At 40.1% G+C, this 26,311-nt stretch overlaps 2 protein-coding genes across 4 annotated transcripts in view; one reads left to right on the forward strand and one right to left on the reverse strand.

The window, feature by feature from the left end:
* The first annotated feature begins 718 nt into the window (after positions 1-718).
* DIMT1 (DIM1 rRNA methyltransferase and ribosome maturation factor) lies at positions 719-6,909 on the forward strand. Its single transcript, XM_082497550.1, has 12 exons — positions 719-812; positions 1,089-1,162; positions 1,474-1,560; positions 2,276-2,337; positions 2,447-2,540; positions 2,628-2,677; positions 3,499-3,622; positions 3,734-3,826; positions 4,597-4,661; positions 4,960-5,023; positions 5,525-5,631; positions 6,392-6,909. Exons 1-12 carry the CDS (start codon positions 752-754, stop codon positions 6,432-6,434), a joined length of 924 nt encoding a protein of 307 aa, XP_082353676.1. The 5' UTR covers positions 719-751; the 3' UTR covers positions 6,435-6,909.
* A 2,602-nt stretch (positions 6,910-9,511) lies between these two features.
* The window catches only part of KIF2A (kinesin family member 2A), a 62,341-nt gene continuing 45,541 nt past the window's right edge, over positions 9,512-26,311 (reverse strand). For 2 of the 3 annotated variants that reach the window (XM_082497549.1, XM_082497548.1), the window contains exons 15-20: positions 24,621-24,731; positions 19,685-19,752; positions 16,574-16,724; positions 14,861-14,962; positions 12,361-12,496; positions 9,512-10,480 (exon numbers count right to left, since the gene is read on the reverse strand). In XM_082497549.1, coding sequence (XP_082353675.1) covers positions 10,395-10,480; positions 12,361-12,496; positions 14,861-14,962; positions 16,574-16,724; positions 19,685-19,752; positions 24,621-24,731 — 654 coding nt within the window. In that variant the 3' untranslated portion in view covers positions 9,512-10,394. Of the gene's footprint in view, positions 10,481-12,360; positions 12,497-14,860; positions 14,963-16,573; positions 16,725-17,859; positions 17,974-19,684; positions 19,753-24,620; positions 24,732-26,311 lie in introns of all 3 variants that reach the window. The other variant, XM_082497547.1, reaches the window with a different exon arrangement.

The following is a 26,311-nucleotide window of genomic DNA, read 5'->3' on the forward strand; positions in this document are numbered from 1 at the left end:
GGCCTGTGATTCAGGGGGGGCTCCGCCACGCAGCAAAGCTTCCAGCTGACGCTCTTCAGCCTGCGGGAAGAAAAACCCACCACCTTTACCCACACCCACACCCACCTCGCCGCTCGCTGTCTCACAGCCTCCCGACACCCTTCCCGCCAAATCCGACCCACACAGAAAACGGCCGCCAGGAGAGGCGGCTCCCCCGCCCCGCCCGTCCGCCCGCCCGTCCGTCCGTCCTCCCTCCCTCCCTGCCGGCACGGCCCGCCCAGGGCCCGGGGCCCAGCGCCGCCGCCGCCACTACTACTACTACCACTACTACTACTACTACTACCACCACCACTACCACCGACCGGCTCTCCACCGCTCCTCAGTGCCGGGACCTGCCGCCGCCGCTGCGGCACCCCGCCTCCCACGGCGCACCGTCGTGACGTCAATGCCCGGCGACACGCGGCCGGCGCCTCGCCGTCTTCTCCGCTGGGAGGCGCACGCGGCGGCCCCTGAATGGCGGGGGGCGGGGGTGTGTCTCCGCATGCACCTCCCACCGTGCCCATTTCCCCTCCCCCCCTCCTCATTTATTTGCTGCTCCTTTACCCCGTCAACCCGTGACGCCGCGCTGGGCTGACGCGCACCTGCGACTCCGGGCGAGCCGCCGGCCAGCCGGGGGGCGCTGTTCCCCGCCCGCCGCCCTCGCCGCGCGGTGCAGGTCGGGAGTTGTAGTCCGGCGCCGCACGTGCGCGGGGAGGCAGGCCCGGCCGCCGCCATGCCCAAGGTGCGGGCCGGGAAGCGGCCGCGGCGGGAGCGCCGGGAGGGCCACGCTACCGGTGAGTGAGGCTCGAGCTGAGCGGCGGCGAACCCACGAACGGAGGTCGGAGCGTGAGGCCTCGGTGCCGCCCCGATGGCGGGGGGGTGGGGGGACAGGCCGGGCAAGCTGCCGGCGGGGGGGTGGGGGGGCAGGCCGGGCAAGCTGCCGGCGGGGAGCGCGGTTTTAGCCGGGAGAAGCGGGAATGCTGCCGCAGGCGGGGGGGTGGGGTGGGGAAGGCCGTGGCGTTTGCGCGGGGCCGCGGTGGCAGCGGGAGTAACGGCGGTCTCCGGCCTAGGCATTCTCTTCAACACCGGGGCCGGGCAGCACATCCTGAAGAACCCCCTCGTCGTCAATAGCATCATCGAGAAGGTGCCGTGGGGCGGGGGGGGGGGGGGGGAGGAGCGGGGCGGGGGGGGGGGGGGGGGGGCGGTCCGGGGGGTCCCCCCGGGACGGTGGCGGGGTGCTTGCTCAGTTTTTTTCTACGCTTGGCCGAAGATCTCTCATAAACTAGCTTTAAGGCATTCCCGTTCTTGCCTCCCTCTCGCCGCTGTCTTTTCACACCCCTCAGTTAGCTGATCTCGGCTTTTAGCTGAGCTGCACCTGCCTTTCCTTCTAAAATTAAGTGGCAGCTTGAAATCGGTTCGGGGAAAAAAATAACTGATCTGCCGTCTGGTTCTTAGGCCGCCCTGCGACGCACAGATGTCATTCTGGAAGTCGGCCCAGGAACCGGTAACCTGACAGTAAAGATGTTGGAGAAAGTGAAAAAAGTAAGTAAGTAAAAAAAGCGAGGCGATGGGACGGCTTCAGGTTGCACCAGAGGAAGTTTAGGATGGATATTGGGAAAAATTTCTTCACCAAAAGTGTTATCAAGCACTGGAACATGCCGCCCGGGCAGCGGTTGAGTCGCCATCCAATCGGGGGGATTTAACAGACGTGTAGATGGGACACAGGTTAGTGGTGCTGGGACACCACTAGTGTTAGTGGGACATGTGCTGAGGGACACGGGTTAGTGGTGGACCTGGCAGTGTTGGGTTAATGGTTGGACTCGATGATTTTAAAGGTCTTTTCCAACCTAAACGATTCTATGATTCTATGATGCTAAGTGTGAATTTCGCCCCCCCCACCTTCCCAAGCTATAACCACATTGGGGCTTAGACTTTGGTAGACAGAAGGATCCTCATCTGCTTGGTTCAAATAAGTAGAACTACTCTATGGCTGGTTTTGTTAACATCTGTATAATTCCAGTGAATTTTTAGCTGTTCATGTAAATCTTGTAAATCATGTACAGCTATATTGCCATTAACCATTTATGCACTAAGGCTTGCATGTTTTTTTGGAGGGAGGAAGGTGCATAGCCTAACAGGTAATTTTTTAAGAATTATTTAAAGCTGTAGCAATAGATACAGGAGTTTTTTACAATTGAAATTTTAATCCCGGTTAAGAGGAGTTGTATGAAGTCACAAACATATACTTTGTTTTCAGGTTATTGCTTGTGAAATTGACCCTAGACTTGTTGGTGAACTTCAGAAGAGAGTCCAAGGCACGTAAGTATCAACTGTGGAAATGGCGAGCACTTAAAAGCAGTGGAGCCGCTTTGGCAAAAACTGTGGCAATGTGCTTCTCTGAGGATAAACACAGTGTATGTTCCCCTAGGTGTCTGGCAAACAAACTTGAGATCAAGGTTGGAGATGTCTTGAAAACAGACTTACCATTCTTTGATGCATGTGTGGCTAACTTGCCTTACCAGGTATGGGCTAAACAACGTGGAAAAAAATTTGCTTTTTAAATGCTAATTGCCCTGAAATTATACTAACACTATTACTCTTTTCCTCAGATTTCTTCACCTTTTGTTTTCAAGTTGTTGCTTCATAGACCTTTTTTCAGGTATGTGGAAGAACAGAGCTCTGTACTAACTGATAGAAAAAAAAGAAAGCTTTAAAAATATTTCCAAATAATTTTTTTTTAGTTCTTAAAATACCAATTTGATGGATTAGAGCTGCATCAGAGTTTTTCTGTCATATGAAACCTGCCAGTACCTGGAAATGAGTTTTTGTCAACGTATTAAGCACAAGGAGAAAATTTAGTCTTGGCATTAGTGAGTGTCCAGCTGATGAAAACAGCTGTTGCACTTCTTTACACTAGTATTATAACTAACTGTTATTCCAGGGATAAGAAGGGCATCGTCACATTTCAAATTAGTTCCTACCTGAGAAAGGAAGGGTGGAAAGAGTAGGATCAAAGCCTCTGGTCTAAAAATATAACTGCCCAGGTAATTCTGTGTGTTGTTCAATGTGTCAGCAATTCTTGATTTCTCTCACTGATGCATTAATGTTAGTGACGTTACTGGCCAATTTTTGGAGCTAGAGAGTTTGGATTTATAAGACATTGTAAGAATTATTCAAAATTATTTCTTACAGTCAGGCACAAAACTGAGACTAGCCTCTCTGATCCTGATGCATTTAGCAGTAAGAAGAATCAAATTCCGTTGGAGCTTTAAGGAGATATAGATGGTTTCACTAACTTTTGTGTTTGTTTGGTGTTTTTTTTTTAACACACTGAGCTAATTAAGGCAGCGTTTGTTTATGACAAATTTTTCTTGCTTCTAGAGCACTGAGGCAAATCCCGTTTTTTCCAAGTGTGTTAGTTGGCTTTTGATGTAAAAGTTGATTACTTAAAATTCATTTTCTCGTTTCTGTTATTCTCAGGTGTGCCATACTTATGTTTCAAAGGGAATTTGCACTTCGATTGGTTGCAAAACCGGGAAGTAAACTATACTGCAGACTCTCTATTAATACTCAGTTACTAGCTCGAGTGGACCATCTGATGAAGGTATGTCATTCTGCGTTAGCCAACAGAGCTATCAAAAACAGAAGAATGTTTCTAGGAATGTGAGGATTTGCTGCGTATTCATACAGCTGCCTGACTTCTCCTGACTAACAGGTTGGAAGGAACAACTTCAGGCCTCCTCCCAAAGTTGAATCCAGTGTTGTCAGAATAGAGCCAAAGAACCCACCACCACCTATCAACTTCCAGGTAAGCGTTGTATACTCTAGTAACAACATTACATACTAGTGATAATACTTAATTTAATTTTTCTTTTCACTTATTATTCAGTTCCATGTGCTGTTTTTATTACTAAGTACCAGCTGTTCATTGGCATTTCCAGAATTCCAAAATATTTACTCTTCTATTGACCATGCTTGTGTTAGGATGTTACCTGAATGTGCCACCACCAATGCGAGTGCAGCTTTGTTTACAGTATTTCTGACAAGACTGAGGTACTGTGTCTGTGTCAGTTGGAGAGTTGCTAGTAATAATGTCCCTTTCATCGTGGTTTATATCTCCCAGGAACCCTTCTGGCTGATGACTTTGTTGGTTATGATCAAAGGAGTATATATGCGAAGTCTTATCTGCAGATGAGTGTGTATAATCTCAGAAGACAGATGTTACAGGATAGTATTCTTAACATTAATTTTTCAAACACTTTGATCTTCAAGACCATTTCAGCCTTGCCCAGCGGTAGCCAGGTTTTCTTCAAGTGTCTGCCTTCTCAGCACTAAGATCTGGCCAATAGTGCCTAGGCACAAAAAAGAACAAGTCAAAGGTTTTTGTGGGTGAAGTATTTTCTCCTCCACCTGTATTGCTTTGTTCAAGACAAGACTGGTTTTGTATTGTTTAGAAGGATATTTTCCTGAAATATTTTTCTTTGTGTTCAGTATTGTTGTGAAATTGCCAATAGTGACTGTTCTTGTTTGCAGTAGCTGTATGTTCCTTTCTGTAAATTCTGAAATTTTTAATTACAGGAGTGGGATGGCCTGGTAAGGATAGCCTTTGTTAGGAAAAACAAGACACTCTCCGCAGCATTTAAGTAAGTAACTTCTATTAAAGGAAATCTTTTCAAAGTTGGAGAGCCCATCCACTTAACCATTTCTTTTGTGCAAATGCATAGCCATGTTATAGGCATGCCAGCACATCCTGGGATAAACCATGATGGAGGATTTCTGCTGAGGTCACAAGCTTTTTCTTTTAGAAGAAAACTAGGCAGGTGTTTAAAAAGAACAGCTCTGTGTAGTCATTACAGTTTTTTATAGTGAAGATTAACAACCTATCAAGTAAAAGAAACTAGTTAAAGCTCAGTTTTCATCCTAAATTTGTATTTCTTTCAGGTCAAGTGCTGTAGAGCAGTTGCTGGATCATAATTACCGAATTCATTGTTCCTTACATAATGCAGTAAGTTTCTTTTTAATATGTTAATTTCTATTTCTGTGTACTGTGACCTACATACTGACTTTTACCAGAGTAAAAAATGAACATTGAAAAGCTTAACATGTTAAAAGTTTTTCTCAGAAAAGTTTGAGGGACGGAGGAACTTAATTTTTTTCTTAGAGAAAAATCTGAAAGGGTCACTAAATTACAGTGAAAAAACTGAAAGCTGAGTATGTTATTAATATATATTGGCTGTACATGTCTCAAGGACTTCTACTAATCTAGTAAGAAAATGTTTTGTATCTGCTTAGCAATACTGTTGTGATGCATTTATAGTGAATGAGCTGATACATAAAGTTTCAGATACAAGAACAGAAGAATAATCCAGACTAGAAAAAATAGAACTTTCTTTTATCACTTGAAACAAGAACTACTTTAAAAGCAGGAAAAGAAGAGATGACATAAATGAACCTTTTTCTATGCTATGAATAGAAAATGAATTTGTATCTTATTTTCTATTGACAGGAAATACCCGAAAACTTCAAAATTGCAGAGAAAATACAGACAGTCCTAAAAAATACAGGTTACTCTGAAAAACGAGCCCGTTCAATGGATATAGATGATTTCATTAGGTATTTTTTTTTCTCTTTATGCCTTCCTTTAAAGCTTCTTTAGATCCTACCTGCATCTGTACCTGTAATCTGCACAGATTAGTATTGGGTCACACAGGAATAGTACTAACTCTGTTTTTCTCTCAATACCAGACACTGCTTGCTTTGTCCAGAACATGAGCAAACACTTAAACCCTATAGATATATTTGAACTGCTGCTTACAGTATTGAGAAGCAACTAGCTGAAGATCCCTATTTCTGATATTTGTGTACTAGAGTCTTCTATGTCTCCTCTGAAAATGGCTTTCATAATGGAATTGGTTATTATAATTTCCCTGGAGACTTACACAGCTCTTCTCAGTCTGCCTTGTGGATTAGGCCATAGTCTATAGCATAATTCGGAAATTTGAGTAATTAACTGCTCTATTCTGCTCTTAGTTCTGGTCATTTAATTTAAGCGGCAGCATGAATCCTCTCCTAATTTAAGATTAAAATTCCTAGCTGTTTTTCAGTGTGACAATTAATACAGCTACTGCTCTTTAAAGAAACGTAGTAAACCTGGTAGGATGCAGTATCACTAACTGCACTGAAAATATACCCACATGTCTGAAATGACAAATTTGCTAATTAAGATTTGTAGCAATTCTTTATGGCAGTTGAACAGTAATAGCTGCTTTCATGTTCTTTTCCTGTGTTCTTTGCCAGCCAGCACATCTTGGAAATGCCTTAAGCTGAAGTATAAATGAGTAGAAATTATAACATAAATATTTTACTCTTTCAGACTGCTGCATGGCTTCAATTCAGAAGGCATCCATTTCTCGTAGATTCTACCAGAAGAATGAAGATGTTCTGTACTTTTTCACCAAAGTCTTACCTAAGCCAGAATGACTGCAATGGGACGGACAAGCTCTTCTTACACAGCAATAACAGAATACAGCATACACACTCTGGTTGTTATTAAAACCTTACATGCAATTTGATCACAGGCAGTAGGCAAGAAGCTGCTGCCCTGTATTTTAAAAGTGATAAATTCTTTCACGACTGAAGTCAGGTACGGGACTTCCACATGACAGTGTATTTTTAAATGTACCCAAAAACATGGATCAATGCTGCCGTAATTGAAATTTGTGTTCTCTGACCACAGACTTCATCTCAGTATATTCTTGCACAATACTCAGCAGTACAACCCGTGTCTGGTCTGGGCAACAAAACCAGAGTTGTAGTCATTCCATTTGTTGGGGATTTTTGTTTGTTTGTTTATTTTGAAGTGTATTTAAACACTTTCTTTTTGATTTGAAATGCCTGTCTCTTCCATTTGATAGCTACCCGCATTCCACATCTGTTAGTAATCTGCTTCTCTTGGAGAAGTCCCAGTAGCTGTTTCTCAGAAACACAAGCATTTATCTTGTGGGCTTGGTATCATTTATAAAAACATTATGGAGGTACCCGAAACCACCAGTGTCATCTCCTTTACCCCTCCATATCACCATCAAACCACTGTTGGAACAAGCAGAAAACTACCAAAGGGCCAGTGCTCATGAGCATAGACAGAAGGGGGGTTTTGTCAGCTGTAAACTCAAGCAACTATTTTTATAAGAAAACTACTTCACCCTTCAAGGCAAGGAGGAGTTTTAGCATAGATCAAAGCTTTCAACGAGTCTTAGAGCAATGCATGCCTGTGTCCTGACAGAAAGACTTATTGAAGTGTCTTAATATAGTTTGGATTATAGATATTTTTTATTACAGAAAAGGCAGAGTTTTCCCAAGGAAGTTTGCATTAACTCTGCATAGCAGCTGTCAAAAGAAAAATCCACTTTGGTCTGTGTAATGATTCAGGAAAACAGCAACTGTTAACTCTGTAGCAGCATGCAGGGGTGAAAGCATGACTCTGTGTATTAGAAACTGCCATAAGTCACTTTTTCATATATAATGTATCTCTTTCCATAAGACCACAGTTAAGTGGAGAAGAGGCAAATTGGCAAAAACTCCTCCATGATATAATTTCATTTTACACACACCCAATGTTAATTCTTTAAAAGTCATTGCTTCAGAAGCTTGTACAGAAATAGGCACTTGAATTTGTAGGCATCCCGAGATGTTGTCTTGGAAAACTGAATTGCTCATTCATTTTAGAATTTAGTAATTCTAGTGCTGCTTCAGTGCATATAGAACCAATTATGAGTGAGGTTAAGTAGCCACCGCAATATGCCTAAATTAGTACTGAAGGAACAAGTGCTGGAGATTCGTGTCACATTTCCTAAATGCTTTTGTTTTACAGGACGGGAATTGAGATAAGCTTGTCTGAGTCCTATTTAAGTAATTCCACTCCATCACAGCAATGGGCTACAGCAATCCAGGTTCTGTAACCAGGTGTATCAGTTTATCTTGATTCTCACTGCACTGCTTCAGTATTGGTCTAGATCCGACCTTTACAGCAGGCTGTGTCACAAACACGGTCTCGTAACAGTTTACCTGCAGTAGACACCACTTCAGGTTGCATCTGCTACCTGGCAGGACACGTGTCATTTGCAAGGTTTAGTAAAAAGCTGCTGAAATTGAACTGCCTCTGTCCTTCCTGTCACCTTCGGTGGCCGCTGTAAACCACAGCCTGCTTGTGGCTGTAGGCTTGCGTGGAGGAAGAATGGGGAAGCCCCTGTTTCTCATGTAGGATGTCTGAGTCTTCAGAGGCTTTTTAGAAAGCCAGATTTCTCTAGAGCAGCTTCAAAGGAGCCCTCAGGTGTTATACGATAACCTGTACTATCACCTGCTAACAAAAGCTGCTGCCATCCATTTCACTGTTTTTTAGTTTTAACTGATGGGTGACATTCTTAAAAGAATGCTTAGAAAGATGTGTGATGTTTCTTTTAAGAGCTGCTGCAAAACTAAAGTTGGGACAGTGCTCTGGGGAACTTCTTCCTATATGGCAAATTTGTACAGAAGAGTTAGGTCCAGAAGAAAATACTCATTCTGAAATTTGAGGCCTTTTCAAAAGTGTAACTCCGATGTGCCTACAAAGTGAAACTCTTCCCAAAGCACAACAGAAATTTCACAGAAGTAAATTCTCATCTGTAATTCATTTAATAGCTTAATTTATTAAACACATTATGTAAAATCTACATTGTTGTTTCAGTTTTCATGTTTACACACAGGAGGATTTTTTTTATTTTTAACCATGATGCGACAAGAGCTTCCCATAGCCTACCTTCCTATGGGAGATACAAACATTAAACACTACAAGAATTCCTGGCTCATTTAACTCTCTTTTCATTGCCTTCCCTTTATTTCCCTCCAGGCCTGGCACAGACAAACAGACTTGTGTTCCAAAAGTAATTTTTAAACAGTTCCAAGGGAAAGTCTGCTGATACAAACTCCTGGAAACAGGGAGAACTCCTAGAGAGGTCTACAATTCTTCATTTGACAAGAAGTTCCTACATGAAAGGTCAATCTTTTTTGGATACTGACTTGCAAAAATAACTTGAGTGCCACCACCTAAAAAGTGCTGATAAACATAGCCCCATTCGTGAGAATTCAGGGCTTTCTATTAGTGCTGGATAGAGGTATTGTGCAAGATCCCCAAATGATGCAATTTCACTCCACTTTTCAGCTGCTGGCACCGTACAAAGGGAAAAATAGGTATTAGCTACTTTTTTTTTAAAGCAACAGAGCTACTCAAACTACCTGCAAACTACGGTTAATGTACATGTAAGTTTGTCATGCATCAAAAGCCAAATTTTAACAGTACATGAAAGGCAAATATGTCTGTATTTAGCTCGATCCCTGAACTTTGTGACGGTTTTCATATCCATACGCAGAGGTGAGATCGTACCTTGACTCTGACAGCATTATCACACCATACCACATACTGTATATTTGCATTATCCTAAGATACAACTCCCCTCAGTACTTAAACATTACCCTTTATTATACATCAACTAATTTATATTTTTGTTGGGGTTTTTTTGTTTGTTTGTTGGGTTTTTTTTAATTACAGAGAAAATGTTAGATTTATATAACCACTCTTTATGGTATTCAAACAAATCTAGATTCCAGATTTTTACAAGGAGGATGGAATGTCCAGCTGTTCGTCTGCTCTTAACAGCTCTTGCGGTTCCTATTCAAATGATATGGCACATCCTGTGAAATGAAACTAGCCACCAAAAAAAAAGTCTCAAAACACATTAAAAATGTACACACTTTAAAAGTAATTTATATTGACAAATAAGGAATGTTGTTTATTAAAGCTGTGCTTCAGAAGGAGGATGTTTAGGGTTAAGTAGCCTTCATCAAGGCACAGAATGGGAAGAGGTAAGCACAGCTGTCTGTAGAACAGGAGTTATGTACAACCACTAGTGAGGTGTGCATGCACGCAAACACAATTTAAAACTGCACAGCTTGTCTTTGTAACAAAACTGAACATAGTCAAAAGGAAATACTGTGACTTCTTAATGGCCACAGTTTTACTTCATTATTAAAAACATGGCAAATATTTCCAAACATAAAATTCACAATTCGAATAAATGAAATATTTTAAACAAAGTGCTTCACAGATCTGAACCCTGCATGGTTGTGCTGTCTGGTCTAGAAGCATTTTGTAGACATCATAGGAGCATTTCACACAAAACTGAAAATGTCATTCAGGTGAATAAGAAAGAGGACATTTCCACAGACATTTCTAACGTTTTTACACTTTCAAGTAGTTGAGTTCTTACGGCCACTGGGTTTTGTAACAAATGTGTGCTACAGCAGTACAGGTTCGTGGATTCCTTTAGCAGCAAAGGGCCATTTCAAAGGGCACGTGGTCTTTTCGGGTTGATCTGTTTACTGGCCTGTTCCTCTTCTTGTAGAGCTGCCCGGAAAGATTTCACTTTATCTTTAAAGAAAAAGAGAGAATGAGTACTGATGTGCCTGTGCTCAACACGGATCTTGAAACTAAGCCCTGATGCTCCACATCCCAGCCCTACTGCACGACAAAGAACATTCCTCCACAAAAAACAGCTGACACTACAAACTACAAGAGGATTGAGATAAGCTTAAATTCAATACTCACCAGACAAGCAAGTTGCTTAGCAACTTAGTCCCTTCTTAGATGCTACCCCGGTCTCTAGGCAGGATAGATTTGGAAACTGCACAATTGCATTCCCAGCGTGTAACCTGTTCACACTTAAATTCTGCATCTAACTTACAGAGTATGGGGAGATACACACCACGTACATCCTTCTCCTTCCAAACCATCCTTAGAGGCATACAAAATTGTATTTAGTGTACAATCAGTCACTTCCGCAAATTCTAAAACCTGGCAGAGTAAATTCTGTTTTTCTATGATTCTGAAAAGCATTTTTGATTAAATTTTGGAAGTTATTCACCGTAAACAGATAGTTCATAACAATAACAAGAATGGGAGAAACCTGAGAAAGGAAGTGTGGCACCTTTTCATATTTCTATTCCTGTCCCACTCCATTCCCCAGTAATATACCCAAGAATGGGAAGATGGAAACCAAAGTGACGGCATAAAGATGTCAGTCCCAAAGTGGCAGAAATAAAAGCTGAAATATTCAGTGACCATTATGTGCCGTGAGCAACACACAGAAAATACTGTGAGAAAGAATTTCTGACTTAACGGTTCTTCCCTCCTGTAAAGCTATACATGTATCATGCTGCCTGTAAAGATACAAGGATCTCTTACATAGCCTTTACCTCCAGTACCTTGTTTCAAAAGCATGATCTAGTAAGTTTTTGAAGAACAGGGAGGGAGTCACCTAAACTGTGTTTTTTCACTGCTGGTGCCTCAGATCATTTTCTTCTGAAGAGGGAGTCACTGTCCACAAAAAGCAAAGGAATGTACCTCCAATTCTTTGCCAAAGTATACTGGTGCCAATGCATGCTTACAAGGCAAGCAGGCCACATTTGATTTGCTTCATGTATTCTCTTAACTTACAGCAGATACTCAGACTGAGTAAAAAGTAAGGTTTTATCTTAAAAGGAGTTTTCTAACACTGATCAAAAGAAAAAAAAAAAAAACAAAACAAAAAACACACCACCCCTCTGTCCCCAACTCCACTTTTGAAATTTTACGAGTATAGCCTGTCTCCTGGAGTCCAAATAGTTACAGAAACTAAAATGAAAAATTCACGCCCATGAGGCACCAAGCTGACAGCCTGATTTTAGAAGACAAGTGGAAGAGTCAACTTTGGGCACCAAGAATTATCTGCAGTTCATTTTTCAACAAAGAGAGGCTGACAAAATTCAGACAGAAAGGCTGCTGAAAAAAGTAAGCTAACAACCAAGCTACTCACAGCTCGATGCCACTATTAAGCCCAGTCTTAAACACAACAGTAGGCTCCCTGCTACACTACAGAATGCGACAGAGCAGGAACTGGGAATTCCTACTACTTTTTCTTCATTGCATTACCTTTTTTTTTTTTCATACAGTTCGTCTGGATTTTCTTTTCCCTTTCTTTATTGTTTTGGAAGAAAGAAAAAGAAAAGAAAAGTTTCAGGACCCATTTTATACTTCCTGGAGGTTAAGCAAATTTTTCCTTTAAACTAGGATGAACAGCACAGATGTGAACTTGGCTCTTAGGCAGCAGAATAATGTTCCTTTCACAGGACACTGCAGGGCAGCATAAGGGGAAACAAGACCTTAAAACATAACCACACTCTTTTTTTTCTCCTCATTATTACTGCAAGTCTCCACCGCATATGGAAACACGCTGCTAATAATGCACACAAAAGGGATTAAAAGCAATCTACCTCTAAGTTCGGTCAGGATGTCAATTTTTTGCTCTAGAATTGCTTCAAGTTGGGTAGCGTAAGAGTCCACATCATAATCTACTTCTTCTGTCATCTCAAGAAGAGCTTTTTCATCTTCCAGCCATCTAATAGATTCCTAGATAAAAGTTAAAAAAAAACTCAACTAAATACATTAGCAAGTTTCAAGACAAGTTTCAAGACAAAGAGCTGAATTAGACCTTTTCTCAAGATGACCACATTTCTACTGTCTAGTCACCCCAATATAACAGATTTTAATCCTAAAATGAAACCTTGTTCTTATCAATCCTAAAATGAAACCTTATTCCTAATTCAGCAAAATCGAAACTTTATTCCCAAGTCAGCAAAATTGTATGTTTTCCACATTGTTTCTTAATTCCAGTGGTCATACCAGCAACAGGTAAACCCCAGCTACCCCAGCTCTCTTCCAATTCAGAACATGAGGTGGTTGTAAAGCTAAGAAACTTAGAGAACAGAACTTTATGTCCCCTTAGGCAGGTATCAAACTCTGAAGTCAGGCTTCAATTTTAAGTATGGGCTGGTTGCCACTGACTATTATCCTAGTGTCATTACTACAGTTAAGGAGCCAAGATAATTCTGTCCATAATCAAAGCCAGTTTTGAGAGAAGCTGTATCAAAGAAGAGTTATTTTGAGCTCACTACTGCATGAGCTAACTCCCCAGATAGGCAACAGTACAGCAAAGGTTGGTTAAAGCAGCTCTTCGGCATCTTTGCACTCTGATTATTACAAAAAAAAGGCGGGGGGGGTGGGGTGGAGAAGTCTTGACACAAAGAAGAATGCAACCAGGAGCTTAAAGCTTACAGAACCACGCAAAGCTCTGATCAAGAGAACTGATGCCATAGGAAATGCTTTGATTTAAAAAAAAAGAAAGCAGAGCGGACAGTTCCAGGCATGCTGGGCCTGAAATACTAGAATTAAGTCTTTCCCTCTGTGCTCAGTAGCCCAAGTAATATTGAAAGCATAGTCCAGTCCACAGGTATGTTTTTTGGCTTTCAGGACAGGTGGAGCTCACAATGGGATAGGATTCACCTCATCTAATATAAACTCATACATCCAAGACACATCCAACACCTCTACAGCACGATTCATTCCCTTATCTATTTTAGACATTTTTGTCAGGAAAGGATGTTTTTTATCAGCAGTTTCCAGGAGAAAGCCAACAGAAGACAACTTCTTCCTAGTACAGCTGGTAGATTTTGTATCGGTGCAGCCCATTTCCACCCATGGCATAAACTAACAAGCCGTGCCGCGAACGAAGGGAGCCGAGGCTCAGACACATTTCCTTCCAGTGACTGCTGGGAGGAGCAGTAATCTCCAGCAGAAGGCCAGATGGACACACAGAGGCAGTGACATCTCAGACTAATGCAGCTTGTCTCTCCAGAAGTCACAAGCATTAGCTGCGGCATATGGCATATGACTTTCACACTTGCGCATGTTTTACTTCGGGGTTAATGTTTCATAATATCTAAATCTCTACATCTGTTGTGAAATGTGTTATTTAACATCCTACTGTATTATAAACACACGTCAATGTTCCACTGAGTTAGATGCCTAAACTGAGGCGATGTGTGTATTCCCTACAAGTCCAATGCTCTGCCGCTCTCTTGCAGCCAATGTGCCAAACGGACAGCCTGCCTAAAGACGCTAAGGTTGTGAACAGAAGCAACTCACCTTTCCTCCTGAAAACTAGTTAACTCATACCTATTACTACAATTTATTTTGTGAACGTAAAAGGCTCTGTGGCGCTGACCAGCATCACAGTGCATGGGCAGTATGCCTTCCAAAAACCCTGACCTAATAGCAAGTGGAAACGTTACGTATCTGTAAGAGGGAAGCAAACAGGCAGTGACAAATACATGTGTCTGCTCCGGATCTCAGTAGGAGACGCCACAAAAGGATACTCAGATGAGATAGTTGGAGGGACTATTGTAGTTTCTTAGAAGGAGATGACCAAACAGAAATGGTGCTGATAGAGACATTACTGTTAATTGCCAGCCCTGGCACAGGAATATTGACATAGATTAGACAGTGAAATTGAAAATTTCAAGACTAATCTGAATAAACTCAGCACAAGTAGAAAAAAGAACAAAAAACCACCGTCACTAATGCTGGAAAAGGACTACAACAGAAAATACGGCAAATAGTAAAAATAGTAAAAAGAAATCAGCAACTTTTCTTACAATGAACACAGCTTTGTTGAGAGGAAAAGGAAAATTTTACCAAATTTCTGGCATGATATAGAAATATGCTTCTCTTTCACTATGGAGACAAAGATTAGCAGTTATGGGATCTGCCCTTATTTGTTTGCTACAATGGTCTTAGCATAATAAAACAATTTAGAAATCTCTGACAGCAGCAGAATGACCAGATGATATCCTGCATCTTCAAGAGTATACAGTTCCATTGGGAAAGCCTGAATTCCTGGATTAGGATAAAACAAAGTAGAGCTCCATCTTTTACCTGGAAGACAGCCCTGTGGTCTTCTACTACTTGCTCTTCCATTTCTACCATCTGTGACACAGCTTCATGGAAAGTAAACAACTGCGGAGAAACTTCCTCTTCCTAAAAACAATAGTTAAGCTTGTTAGTCTGGAAAGAACGGTTGCTACGGGAAATATATTGAATGTGATCCATTTCATCACAGAACACAAAAAGAAATATGCAGAAGGCAGAACCTGTCAAAAATAGAATTTAATACTCCTATCAAGAAAACCTCCAGAAATGAGCAGAGAGGGCAATAAATTCAAAAATATTTACAGTGTTAAATTTAATTCATATTGCCTAAAAATTTCCAGCCACTAATCCTAGTGACTACCGGAAAACAGAATAGTCCACGTTAAAGAAACAAGGTAAAATAGTGGGAAGAGGAAGTCACAAAGGAAGAATGCTAATTTCTCGTACGTTTTAATGCCTACAGACAATTCTGGTTTTCTGTCAGGGCTTTTTGTTGTGCACATCACAACACACAGACAACAATTTTCAAAAAAAGAGATCAGCAATTACATCCAATACATTTTAAATTAATCCTTTAGAAAAAAAAAGTAGAAAAAATGTAAAGTGAAAAATCTAAAATGTACATAGTGATTAATACATTAGAAGAATGCACCAACGTGAATTTACAAACTGGGGCAAACAGAGCTTGTTTAGAAATGACTACTTAACAATCAAAGGGGAAAGTGCTAGGTAGGCTGTAACTAATGTTTCAGCAAGACAGTATAGTTCTTTATACCATGCCTTTGAAATCTTTTTAAAAACATATGGTAAAGCTTAATTTAATTCCACGTGAACAATGAAAAAGTATGATATGAAAGGGTATCTGGCTGAAAGGACTGTCCAGTGGGAGGCTCTAGGAATCACTAGCGTGTTCTTATAAAATAGAGTTCTGGAAGAAGAGCTGGTTGCAAAAGAGAGAAATACAACAGACACCATGAAGAGGTGTCTGAGAAGGCAGAGAGCCTTGCGAAAAGTAAGTTAGGATAGTAAGGAGTTTTCTTTTCTACCTTTCATCAGCATTTTCACAAATCGAGTTTTAATCCCTGTTGAACATTTAAGGAACCAGGACTAGACCTGATAATCAGCAATGAGGGGAAGATGCCTCTCAGCTGCCCACTCCAGCAGCCCAGGGAGACATGCTGAGAACATGATGCGGCTCTCTCCCAAACAGTGCACTGGGGTTTGACCCCATGAAAATCAGGATGTCAGGAAGAGGAATGATGGGGGGCCAGATTTCTAAACACAGAGAAAGACCAACTCACTTGGAATCGTTATTGCATGCAGGGAAAATAATGCTCAAAACCACATGAGTGTTAAATAAAACAGATGAGTGTCCCAGGACACTTCTAATTGCCTAAAAGAAATGAAGCTATATTGGAAAAAATGCACACTAAAGAACGCCAGAGCCTAGAACAGACCCTGCCTAGATATTAAAAGCCCTAATCAGCAAGGAAAATAAAGAAAAGTAAAACATTCTCCTATCACCCTTCAAGAAACGTTTTGGGTTTGGTTTTTTTTTCGTATGGGAAAGAACGTAATGCTGTAAAGTGAAAAGGTGAAGAGGCACAATGTATTTACTTAATGATCTTGCTAACAGGCTATAAATACACATTACTCTGGATTTGTTCTGCCGCTGTATTTATCATCATCTCCTTCCATGTAATGCTGTAAACCACTCACGTTTTGTTCACAAAGCAGTTTGAGATCATCTCTCTGAGGAGAGCTCCCCACACCCCACTGTGTCTCCAAGTCATCAATCTGATTGGGAGTGTGGTGTATAATGGGGCGGATATCTCCTGCGGCACTAGGATCGACCGTCAGCTCTTTCACCCTACGAGCAGAAAACGTTGCGTTTGTAAATTAGTAACTTCCTGTGCAAAAGAGTCACAACCAAAAAAAAAAAAAAAACGCTCTATGGGTTTATGCACAATTAATTCATTTAATAAGGAGGATGATGATGTCAGCTTCACAAATTTAATGTACTTTCAGCGACAAAAAGATGTTAGTCCAACTCCATGGACCATTGAATTTCAACTACTTGCAGGTGGATTACAGTCCATCTTCTAGCAAGAGAGATTTTCTGATTGAAGTATTACTATTCATTAAGAGTTAAGAGGCAAAAATCTCCAAACCTTCAATATTAAGTCCTTAACAATGAGTAATATTTTAAAGAAAAGTTCATTCAGCACCCTAAACCTGACCCATCTTTCTTTTTCTATGCACAAAATTGTGCTTTAAAAAGATAGTCAATCAGTACCCCACCAGCTGTTAAAAGCAAATCACCAAGAATTCTGAAGAAAATCATAATTTGCAACCAGGTATCTCAGAGACTGTATAGATCTTTTAATTAAAATAATTCAAAGGTAAAAATATCTTATTAAAATGTTAGGCTCTTGCAGCATGAATATCGTTTAAAAGATTGATAATGATTCTGTCAAAAGAAAGCTCTTTTAAAAGCAAGTTTATGAAGCAGACACATCAAAGTCTGCAAGTATAGCAAGTTTTAAAATGTATTCCTCATTTTTTTAAAGCAAAAAACATTTTTTCAAGTAGTACTTATTTACTACAATGGAAACTGTTTTTCATTCACCTCCAGAGTGATGAAAAGCTTTAAATATATATATGTGTGAAAATTGTTTTCTTTTTTAATTAGAGATATTGAAATTACCCTAAACACAGACTTGTCAGATTTGGTGCACTAAATGTACAAAGCCGACATCACCATTTTTTAAAAAATGTATGAAGGAAACTAGCAAGCCTGGCTACAGACTGTGGATGTTTAAGGAGGGAGAACAAAATACTGGGAAGATGATTGCAGATCATGCAGAACCATCACCTGCCAAACAAAATAAAAACAAAGTATGTGTGACTCAAGGCAAGGGGACTAATGAAAGGTTGGTCTGTAAAATTACATAGCCAAAAAGAAAACTTAAAAATAAAGATTCCATGTATAGAATGAAGTAGACCTGGTGATTGAAGGAGAAAAGTCGTCATACTCATAGGAAGGAGAGAGATCAGAGCGACTGCCACTACCCTGTGAGAAGGGAATGTCCGAAGGACTAATTCCAAATTCCTTTACTCTGCAGCAGCAAAATACAGCAGCAAATTAAAAGAAAATGCTCTCATAAACACAGTTAAAATGACAACTCCTTGTTTAGCATACTTCTTTAATAGTTTAACTAGAAAATTACTTCTGTATTAAAACACAGGTGTGCCAACATATTTAAAACTTCTGCAAACAGAGTTACAGATCACTAACAAAACTGAACAAAACCAGTGCTGCTCATTTGCATGGGACTGTAATAGCAGTGTTTTCAGAAGAATAATTCCAGATTGCAGTTCGTGAAGTTAATAAAATCTGCCACTAAACAGCTCCTTTTAAACTATCAAACAACTACAAAACTTTTCTGTTTTCTATTCTATTCTGCCCCCCCTGCCCCCATCTTACACTGCACCCACACTGGTGTCCCGCATCTGAAAACTAATTGTGCTATGAAAATAATACATTGCTAGAAAAAACTCAAATACTACACAAAACACATAAAGCAGCTTTACAGAGATGGGCATTTACCCCATAACAACATGCAAATTTAACACCAAGGGGAAGAAACAGTTTCAGCGCCACTATTGAGTATATTAGAAATAGGTGTTTAATTAGTTTTGCAGTGCCTTTTTCTGGAGTCACTTCAGCACTGCCTATTCTATAAGGGGTAAAAGACCCAACGGGTCTTGACGAATGTGCAAGGTCCTTCGTTATGTCACTGTAAGCAGGGGAGTAGATGCCTCCTTCTCACCAGGAAGGAAATCACAGCCCGGTCCAAGCCAGGCAGATTTGCTACTAGCTCCCTTGATGCAGACAAAGAGCCATTCGGACACCGTGGGGAGTGGGTGGCAAGCCTTCCTCGCAGCCCTTGGTGCCTAGCTAGCCACTGGCCGGGCTGCCCAGCCAAGCAAGAGCAGTCGTGGTTCTGCCCCATCTTTCACTGGGGCAAGCAGGCCACTAGATGGTAGCCGCCTTCTGCCAAAACCGGGGTTTCTGATGGTCCAGAGGCATGTTTGCCTCCTTTGTTCTCCACAGGCAAGCGTGCGAGTGGGGGGGTGTCTCTGGGTGGCAGGTCTGACTGCAGGGATGCACAGGACCTGATCACCCCATCTCCACGGACGTTAAACGAAGGAGAGCTGCAGCAGGGGAAGGCTCCTTTCACCCTCACTGGAGAGAGATGAACACTTTCAGAGAGCTGCATGGATCTCAGAGGTGCTGCCTCAGCCTCTGGAGGTGCTAATTTCTCTACACTGATTATAAAGTCTCTGTTGGATTACTTAGGGGTCTCAGATATTTGCCTGAAGTTTGGAAGTATAAAGTTTCATGTGAAACAGACTGGCAACTGCAGGCAATTCCACCAAGGGGATGAAAAAAAAAAATCATTTGGCAGCAAGGAGTTTCAGCTAACACCACAGGGAATCATCATGAATACCAGCTGTCCCCAAAATAAGAGATGGTGCCTCCAGAGCGGGGGCAAAACTGATAGTGGCACCTCCCACGTTCCTTGCAATCCTCATTGTCCATCTCTGGATAATGGCTTAAATGCAGTTTCTAGTGATTCTATTGTAATGGTTCTAAAAAGTGATAATGTAAATTAAATGTGAGCCTGGATCAGTAATTTCCTTTTAATCTTATTAAGAAATGCAAGTACAATAAAATTATTCAAATAGTTAAAATAATTATACGTCATGGAACAAATGTCAGCGATCAACAGCAAGTATAGCTATAAGCAATAACATTTTCCATACCTATTTGCATATCTCAATGTATTTAGAGTGTTTTCACATGATGCCATCCCTGGAGAAATTGTAGCGATCTAGAGAAAAGAAGCCACATGTTAACAAATCACTTTGTACAGATGAGAGGATAGATGAATTCAAACTAACTTTATTTTTTTTAATCTCTGGTTTCGTATGAGGTCATCTACAAAAATTGCCTTCTATGTACACCTGTCATTATACAATGACATCTCAAGGAGACAGATGTCAAGTCAAACCTTCAATCTGATTTTTTTTAACCATACCTGAAACATTAAGAATTCATAGAAATTCAGTCAATTTCCCCCATCTCACTGTCTTGGTAATGTAATACGTAAATGCAAAACTCTAACTGAAAAAACAGACTCCTCAAAAAGGGAGATACGCAACTCAGTAGAAAGTAAGTCTAACATACCCTGCAAACAAGTACCAGATTATCTTTTTTTTAACATATCTTTGTAGGCTGTTCTCCATTCAAGCAGACTATACTGATTTGAGAGATCTGTTTTCATCACAGTCCAAAACTGTACTCAATATTAAAGCTAAGCATGTGTTTAACTATTTTCCTAAGTAAAGATTATTTTTTTCTCAATTAGAAATTATCTGTAAACAATACTTGACAATTAACTTACTATCAGACATATCTGGAATCTATATGTCTTTCCTTCCCCAGTTAAATAAAATACCTTGAAGATCTCACCTTCTCTCCAGCACTCAGCAAATAATATTAACTGTGACCAGGCAAAAGTGGCATTATTATTTGTGCCAGCTTCTCTCACTAAGCTAATTTTTTCATCTGTGTTCCCTTCAGGAGAGCCATAAAGGCATTACCCAGGACAACCACCTCTATAATCCTATCCACTATCATTTTTTCTGGCAGCACAGCATCAGGTGACTGAAACTGATGAAGAGTAGATAATCCCGGTCTTCTCTTTCATCCTGCTGCTGACATTACTGTACAAAAGCACAGGCGCTTATCCTGAGAGGAGTTTCTCCTACCGGCGGGAAAGGAAAAACATGTGGTGGGAGGGAGATAGAAAGTCTAAAGAGCCTCCTACCATACAGACTTAAGTTTAAACCTTCAATACTGGTACACATCAGTTACTAATGGAAACAACAAGTGTAGACTTAGAAAGATCGTATGATTTTATGTGTCTTTAGAAAGTGTTCTGTGTGGCAATTGAAAAAAACAAGTTCCTAAAATCCTTCCAAACTCATTTTAACATCACGTGCGCATCTATTCCATCAGTTCAATTTTCAGAGCACACCACATACACGGCAATTCCCGTTATCACCACGAGACCACTCCAGCGTTTTGAAGCGTATAAGGTACAGCTGCCACAGGGAAGTGCCCCTGTAGGTGCCATCAGCCGCATGGATACCCCGTTCAGGGCACAAGAACCTGTGCACAAGACTGCTGAACACAAACATCCGCTTCCTCACATGTCCACATGCCCCAATAAGCCCAGTCCAGGAACGACAGGAGGACTCCGACCTCATTCGTAATTCAAAATGAGGATGAAAAAAGCTGTGCTATTTAGGGACAGGAATATCTTTAAGGCCCGTAATTACCAATCTTCCCATTTCAAATGTCTCTACATTGTTTATAAGACATCACAGTGGGATCAAAGGCCCTTTTGGGACACTGAAGTCTGCAGGTTCCTACACCCGCCCCGGAAGGCTGAGGGGTCTGGTACTTCAGCTGTGACTGCAGCACGTCAAGGACACAGCACTTGTTAAAAAATGAGACTATTCTGTGTAGCCACCCTGCAAATTTCAAATGATACATTATCCTGCTACCCAACTCTTCAAAAACAACCTTAAATGTTTTTTGAAACTATTTAAGGGTACAAGAACTTCAGTAAAACTGCAATGACTAATAAAGTTCAAAACAACCTATTTATGCTGATCGTATGCCTCTGGATTTCTTTAGAATGAAGCAGACCCTAGTGATAACTGTCCACATTATGAAGTTATTTTCAAAATATTTTTCTGAAATTTGAAAAAAGTTTCTAAATCATACTTTAACCTTATATACAGAAGAGAACACTCCATCCCTAAAGATGTAACTTTTAAAATTGCAACAGGAAGTCCATAAACAATAAAAGGAAAAGTCAAATAAAAATGAAGTGTATAAATTATATTTCTACAACAGTTAAATAAATTCGGCTCAAATATCCCATTTACAGTATGTCAGAAAGCAGGTGGAAAAGGCCCAGCAGGTATTTTATACCAGGACATTTCAAGAACCTCTTATAAAGTTAAAATCACAAGTTTTTACTACATCATTTTACACACATTCCATACAGAAAAGCACCACATATTTGCAAAATGTCTTCCTCTCTAACAGCACATTAGAACACTGGATCAAATCTTGTTGAGGAATCCCTTTACAATAAATGACTCTTCATCAACAAGCAAAAACAGCGTCATAAAGGCCTTACATGTTCAATAAATAGTATTTTCCAATTGAATAATGTTTCGAAGTTGCATACCCATTAATTTATTTTGCCTGTAACAGGATAAAATATTTTGGAGGAAATACTATCACGATCTACATTACCTTGTGACAGTTAAAACAGTTGTAACTACAAAGTTCTTCTATGCTCTGATTTGCTTCACATAAAATAGACACTTCTAGAGTACATAGCAATGATCTATGCAGCCAACTGTAGGAACATGAAAGGAAACTATTCATTATTAAACTATTTTTGCCATTATTTTTAGAAGTTTGAAGCACCAGAGTTAATTACTTGGTTCTCCTGCAAAATAGCAGTCAGCACACCTGCAGAATAAGTACTCTTTTAATTTACTAAAATATTGTTCGACTTTAGCTATCAACCATAATGACTTTCCCTTTTCTTTCCCTATAAATTTCATCAGTAAAGTTTTGCCAGTGTATGATATAAAGCCAACACACGAACGTGCTTACAAACCAGGCGCACCCTGCCAAGGAGCCAACTGGAAAGCTGAATAAATTTTCTTGATAAAAGAGGCAAAGGAAGACCCAGAAGAGCGGTGAGGCTGCTGATCGTTACTCACTATTCCTACCATTCGGCCACTGGAGTGCAAATCTCCTCTTATCTTTCCAGGGAACTGAAGACAACTGGAATTAATTCCAGCCTAAGGTATCTCCGACACCTCCCTCAATTCAATATATACAGTTCAGAAACCTGTCAGCTCTCTAGTCAGGCAGCTTTTTTCTGCATCCATCTAGTTATCGCAGGAACAAGTGCTACAAATGCGAGAGCTCAATTCAAACAAACATGAAGATGCACTGAAGTTTTCTTTTCTTTCCCTATTTCCTTTCAACTATAATTCAGAGTAAGCCACAACCACCCAAGTGTTCTTCTCCCCACATCAGCACCTTAAGAAAACACTTTACTGATTAAAGTCTTGATGAAAATTCACGCAAACAAACACTAAAACCAGAATGTCACAAGTGGTCTTAGTACTGAGAAACTACAAGAAAAAGTAACAGAAGAATGAGTTTGAAAGCATTATCTCATCATGAAAGGCTTTTCTTATTTTTAATTGTAAAGTGATTGCAGTTACGTGAATGAGAAAATAAAAAAATAATCCGAGCATATTTCCACTTACTTTCAGGGATTTTCTTCCCTTAATTTAGGACTATATTAAATATCAAATAAAGGAATGCAAGCTTTATCAGAAACTGAAGATGCATAGATCACAATTATTCTCAATGACATTCTCACACATTTAAATAGTAAAAAAATACTATGACAACTCTATGAGAAGAGAAATAATGAAATAAAAAAGCTTCACCAAAACAAAGACAGCTTGTTAGCACTTTTAGGAGGTAAAGGTGACAGTGAGAACTTCATGAAATATTCACAAATGTTAAATATTCTGTGTACAGAGAGTAAATTCCAACAGGTTAACTTTTCAGACCTTCTTCATCAGTGTGGGTACACTAGCTAGAGATGCACAATTTAGCTTTCCAATCCTACATAGGATTTATGAAGTTATAGAATCATAGAATAGTTTGGGTTGGAAGGGACCTGTGAAGGTCAACTAGTCCAATCCCCCCCTGCAGTGAGCAGGGACATCTTCAACTAGATCAGGTATGTCTCACTGGGAAAGAAAACAATCCTGTCTTTTCATCAGAAAAATAAAGGAGAAAAAAAGATTAATAAAAAATGTTATTTTACCAGCATTTTCAAATTAGAACCATACCTAACAGCTAAAGGGAAGACTAGGCTGCCCTAAGACCATGGTTTTCATGTTGTGTTCTGGAGACTCCTCTGGCCTTTGGACTAATGAATTCCAAGGAGTATGTGAAAATTAACCAACACAAACAAACCTAGCAGTCGCTGTCCACTGCAGAGAGTTTGCATTTCCATAAGGAAAAATGTTAAGGATGCACAAATAAAACAACTGGACATGAGTGGTTTTATCTGTCCTTTCCACCATCTGACAGAAGAATTCTTTTTTTCAGACCGATGCAAATGCACATTTATACAATAAACAACTATTCATCCCATCTATCCCAACTACTTCCCCCCACAACAGCCTATAACATACTCTGATGCCTTTGATACCAACTTTCAGTTTGTCTTTGTCATTTAAAGATCGTAACTCACCACTGTACTTCCCAGACTACACAACCTTTTCCAAAGTTCTGAGTCAACAAAGACATTATTAAAAATGAACAAAAAAAACAACAAAAAACCACCTTCCCAAGCTAGAAGGGTTTCTAGCTAGGTGCCTAGTTAAAAAACTAGAACAAGAAATAAGAAAGGCCAATAAAAAGTGAGAAGGGAGCAAGAAAGTCTCTCTCCACATATAGCGTCAGTGGATAAGCTTAAGTCCAACACATTGACCAATTTTAAACACAAAAGCATAAATTCCCAGCATCTTCTCTCTTTGTAATTTTTAGAACAAACAGTTAACCAAGTCAACTTACCATACAGGTACGGGAGTTTTCTCCTATGAATGAATCTCTTAGCACCTGAGTAAGTTTACTTGCTCTGAAGGGTGTATGAGGTTTATTTCGGCCTAAGGCTCTAATGCACTCCTGAAAGGACAAACAGGTTTATGCATTTTTCTTTAACATGGGTTGAATAAAGACAATACAAACGCAATTCAAAATCAGAAAATACATGCCTTAGTTATGCTGTTTCCCCTGAAATATCATTAGAATTTACCATTAAAGCTTGGATTCAAGAAGCATTAGACTTTGACCTCTCATTAAGTTCAGTAGAAAGGTAGGAACTTAAAAAGGACTTAGGAGCCTGAAAAATTTTCTGAATCTCATCCAAAATGTTTACATCTATTGTACCCAACAACAAAACAAAACAAAACAAAACAAAACAAAACAAAACAAACAATGTTGATGTTAAACATCCAGACTAACAATTACTTCTGACTATCAGCTGCAAAAGCCTCACTGATCTACAGCCTCTGCCAGCAGAAGCAGAGTGGACAGAGACACAGGTTAACTCTACCAGTTAAAAGCAGTAGCTCTGATTCTGTCTCTACCACTGTCTTTCTTAACTGCTCAGAAGAAAACAAACTATCTGAAAGCTTCCACAGGTCACAAACACAGTAAGCATAGCTCCCTATTGATATACTCAACATTGGAAGACACTTGACAACCTAAGTCATTCCCTGTTTTAAAATATTCTTCATGTGAAAAAACAGGGATCGGGTCTCCTCTTTCACTTGCAAGGGTACGGGGCTAAACTAATATTTGCAGTTGGTTGGAGAGCTCCAGTGAGGAGTGCTCTACAGATGTAAATATTATGAAATTACTATCGCAATTACAGCAGCAACTAAGCACAACAGTGCAAACCAAGATCACACTAACCTAAACATCAATTCTGCCCACTCAGAGCTCTAACATCAGCTAATAAATTACATCTTATGCAAAGAATGTTTACATTTAAATTTCTGTGTTGTTGTTGTCGTCGTCATATTTTGACCATTAATTCCAGTTTCTGCCTTTGCCTTAATACTTTGTGTACAGGCATCTTTTCAGATGCACGGCTTCCACGGTACAGTTTTAACACGTCTACACACAGAACTTCTTCAAACAACCATACTGCAAAGGCTTTTCAAATTATAGTTTTGCTTTTAGCAGCACTAACAGATGGAATGGCTATTGTATTACAAGAATAGTTCTACAGTAGTTCAGCTAATTCACCAGCTGCAGCCGTATCCTTGTGGCATTTTGAAATTTCCTAGAAACAGCTTCTTCCAAAAGCCAGGCTAGAAACTGCAGGATGATAGTCCAAGAAAGCATCGCAACTGTGAAACAGCATAAAAGAGAACTAAAAATGGCCTCAGAATAAAGCTGCCATGATACAGAACAGAACGAACACAAGGGCAAGTTGGCTTTAACTAAAGTGATTATTTTAAAAACTCACCAGCTAAATTTTATAGAATGGACACAGCTCAGACAAACAGAAAGACTGAAGCTTATTGAATGTGAATTTCACATGCAAATACTAAAAAGGACTCAGTACTCAGGTGAGCAAGGTAGCGCATTCCGTGAATTTTTTTAATTTGTACATTACTACTACACTTACGTAGGGAGAAACGCAGATTAGACAGAAAGAGCGGCAACATATTTTCAACAAGTGACATTAAAAACTA

This window comes from Vanellus vanellus (assembly GCF_965231255.1).
Source record: "Vanellus vanellus genome assembly, chromosome: Z".
Lineage (NCBI taxonomy): Eukaryota > Metazoa > Chordata > Aves > Charadriiformes > Charadriidae > Vanellus > Vanellus vanellus.

Coding starts and splice junctions, on each gene's coding strand:
- DIMT1 (XM_082497550.1), top strand. CDS start 752: ATGCCCAAGGTGCGGGCCGGGAAGCGGCCGCGGCGGGAGCGCCGGGAG. Junction 4,662..4,959: donor ACACTCTCCGCAGCATTTAA/GTAAGTAACTTC, acceptor TATTTCTTTCAG/GTCAAGTGCTGTAGAGCAGT. Junction 5,024..5,524: donor ATTGTTCCTTACATAATGCA/GTAAGTTTCTTT, acceptor TTCTATTGACAG/GAAATACCCGAAAACTTCAA.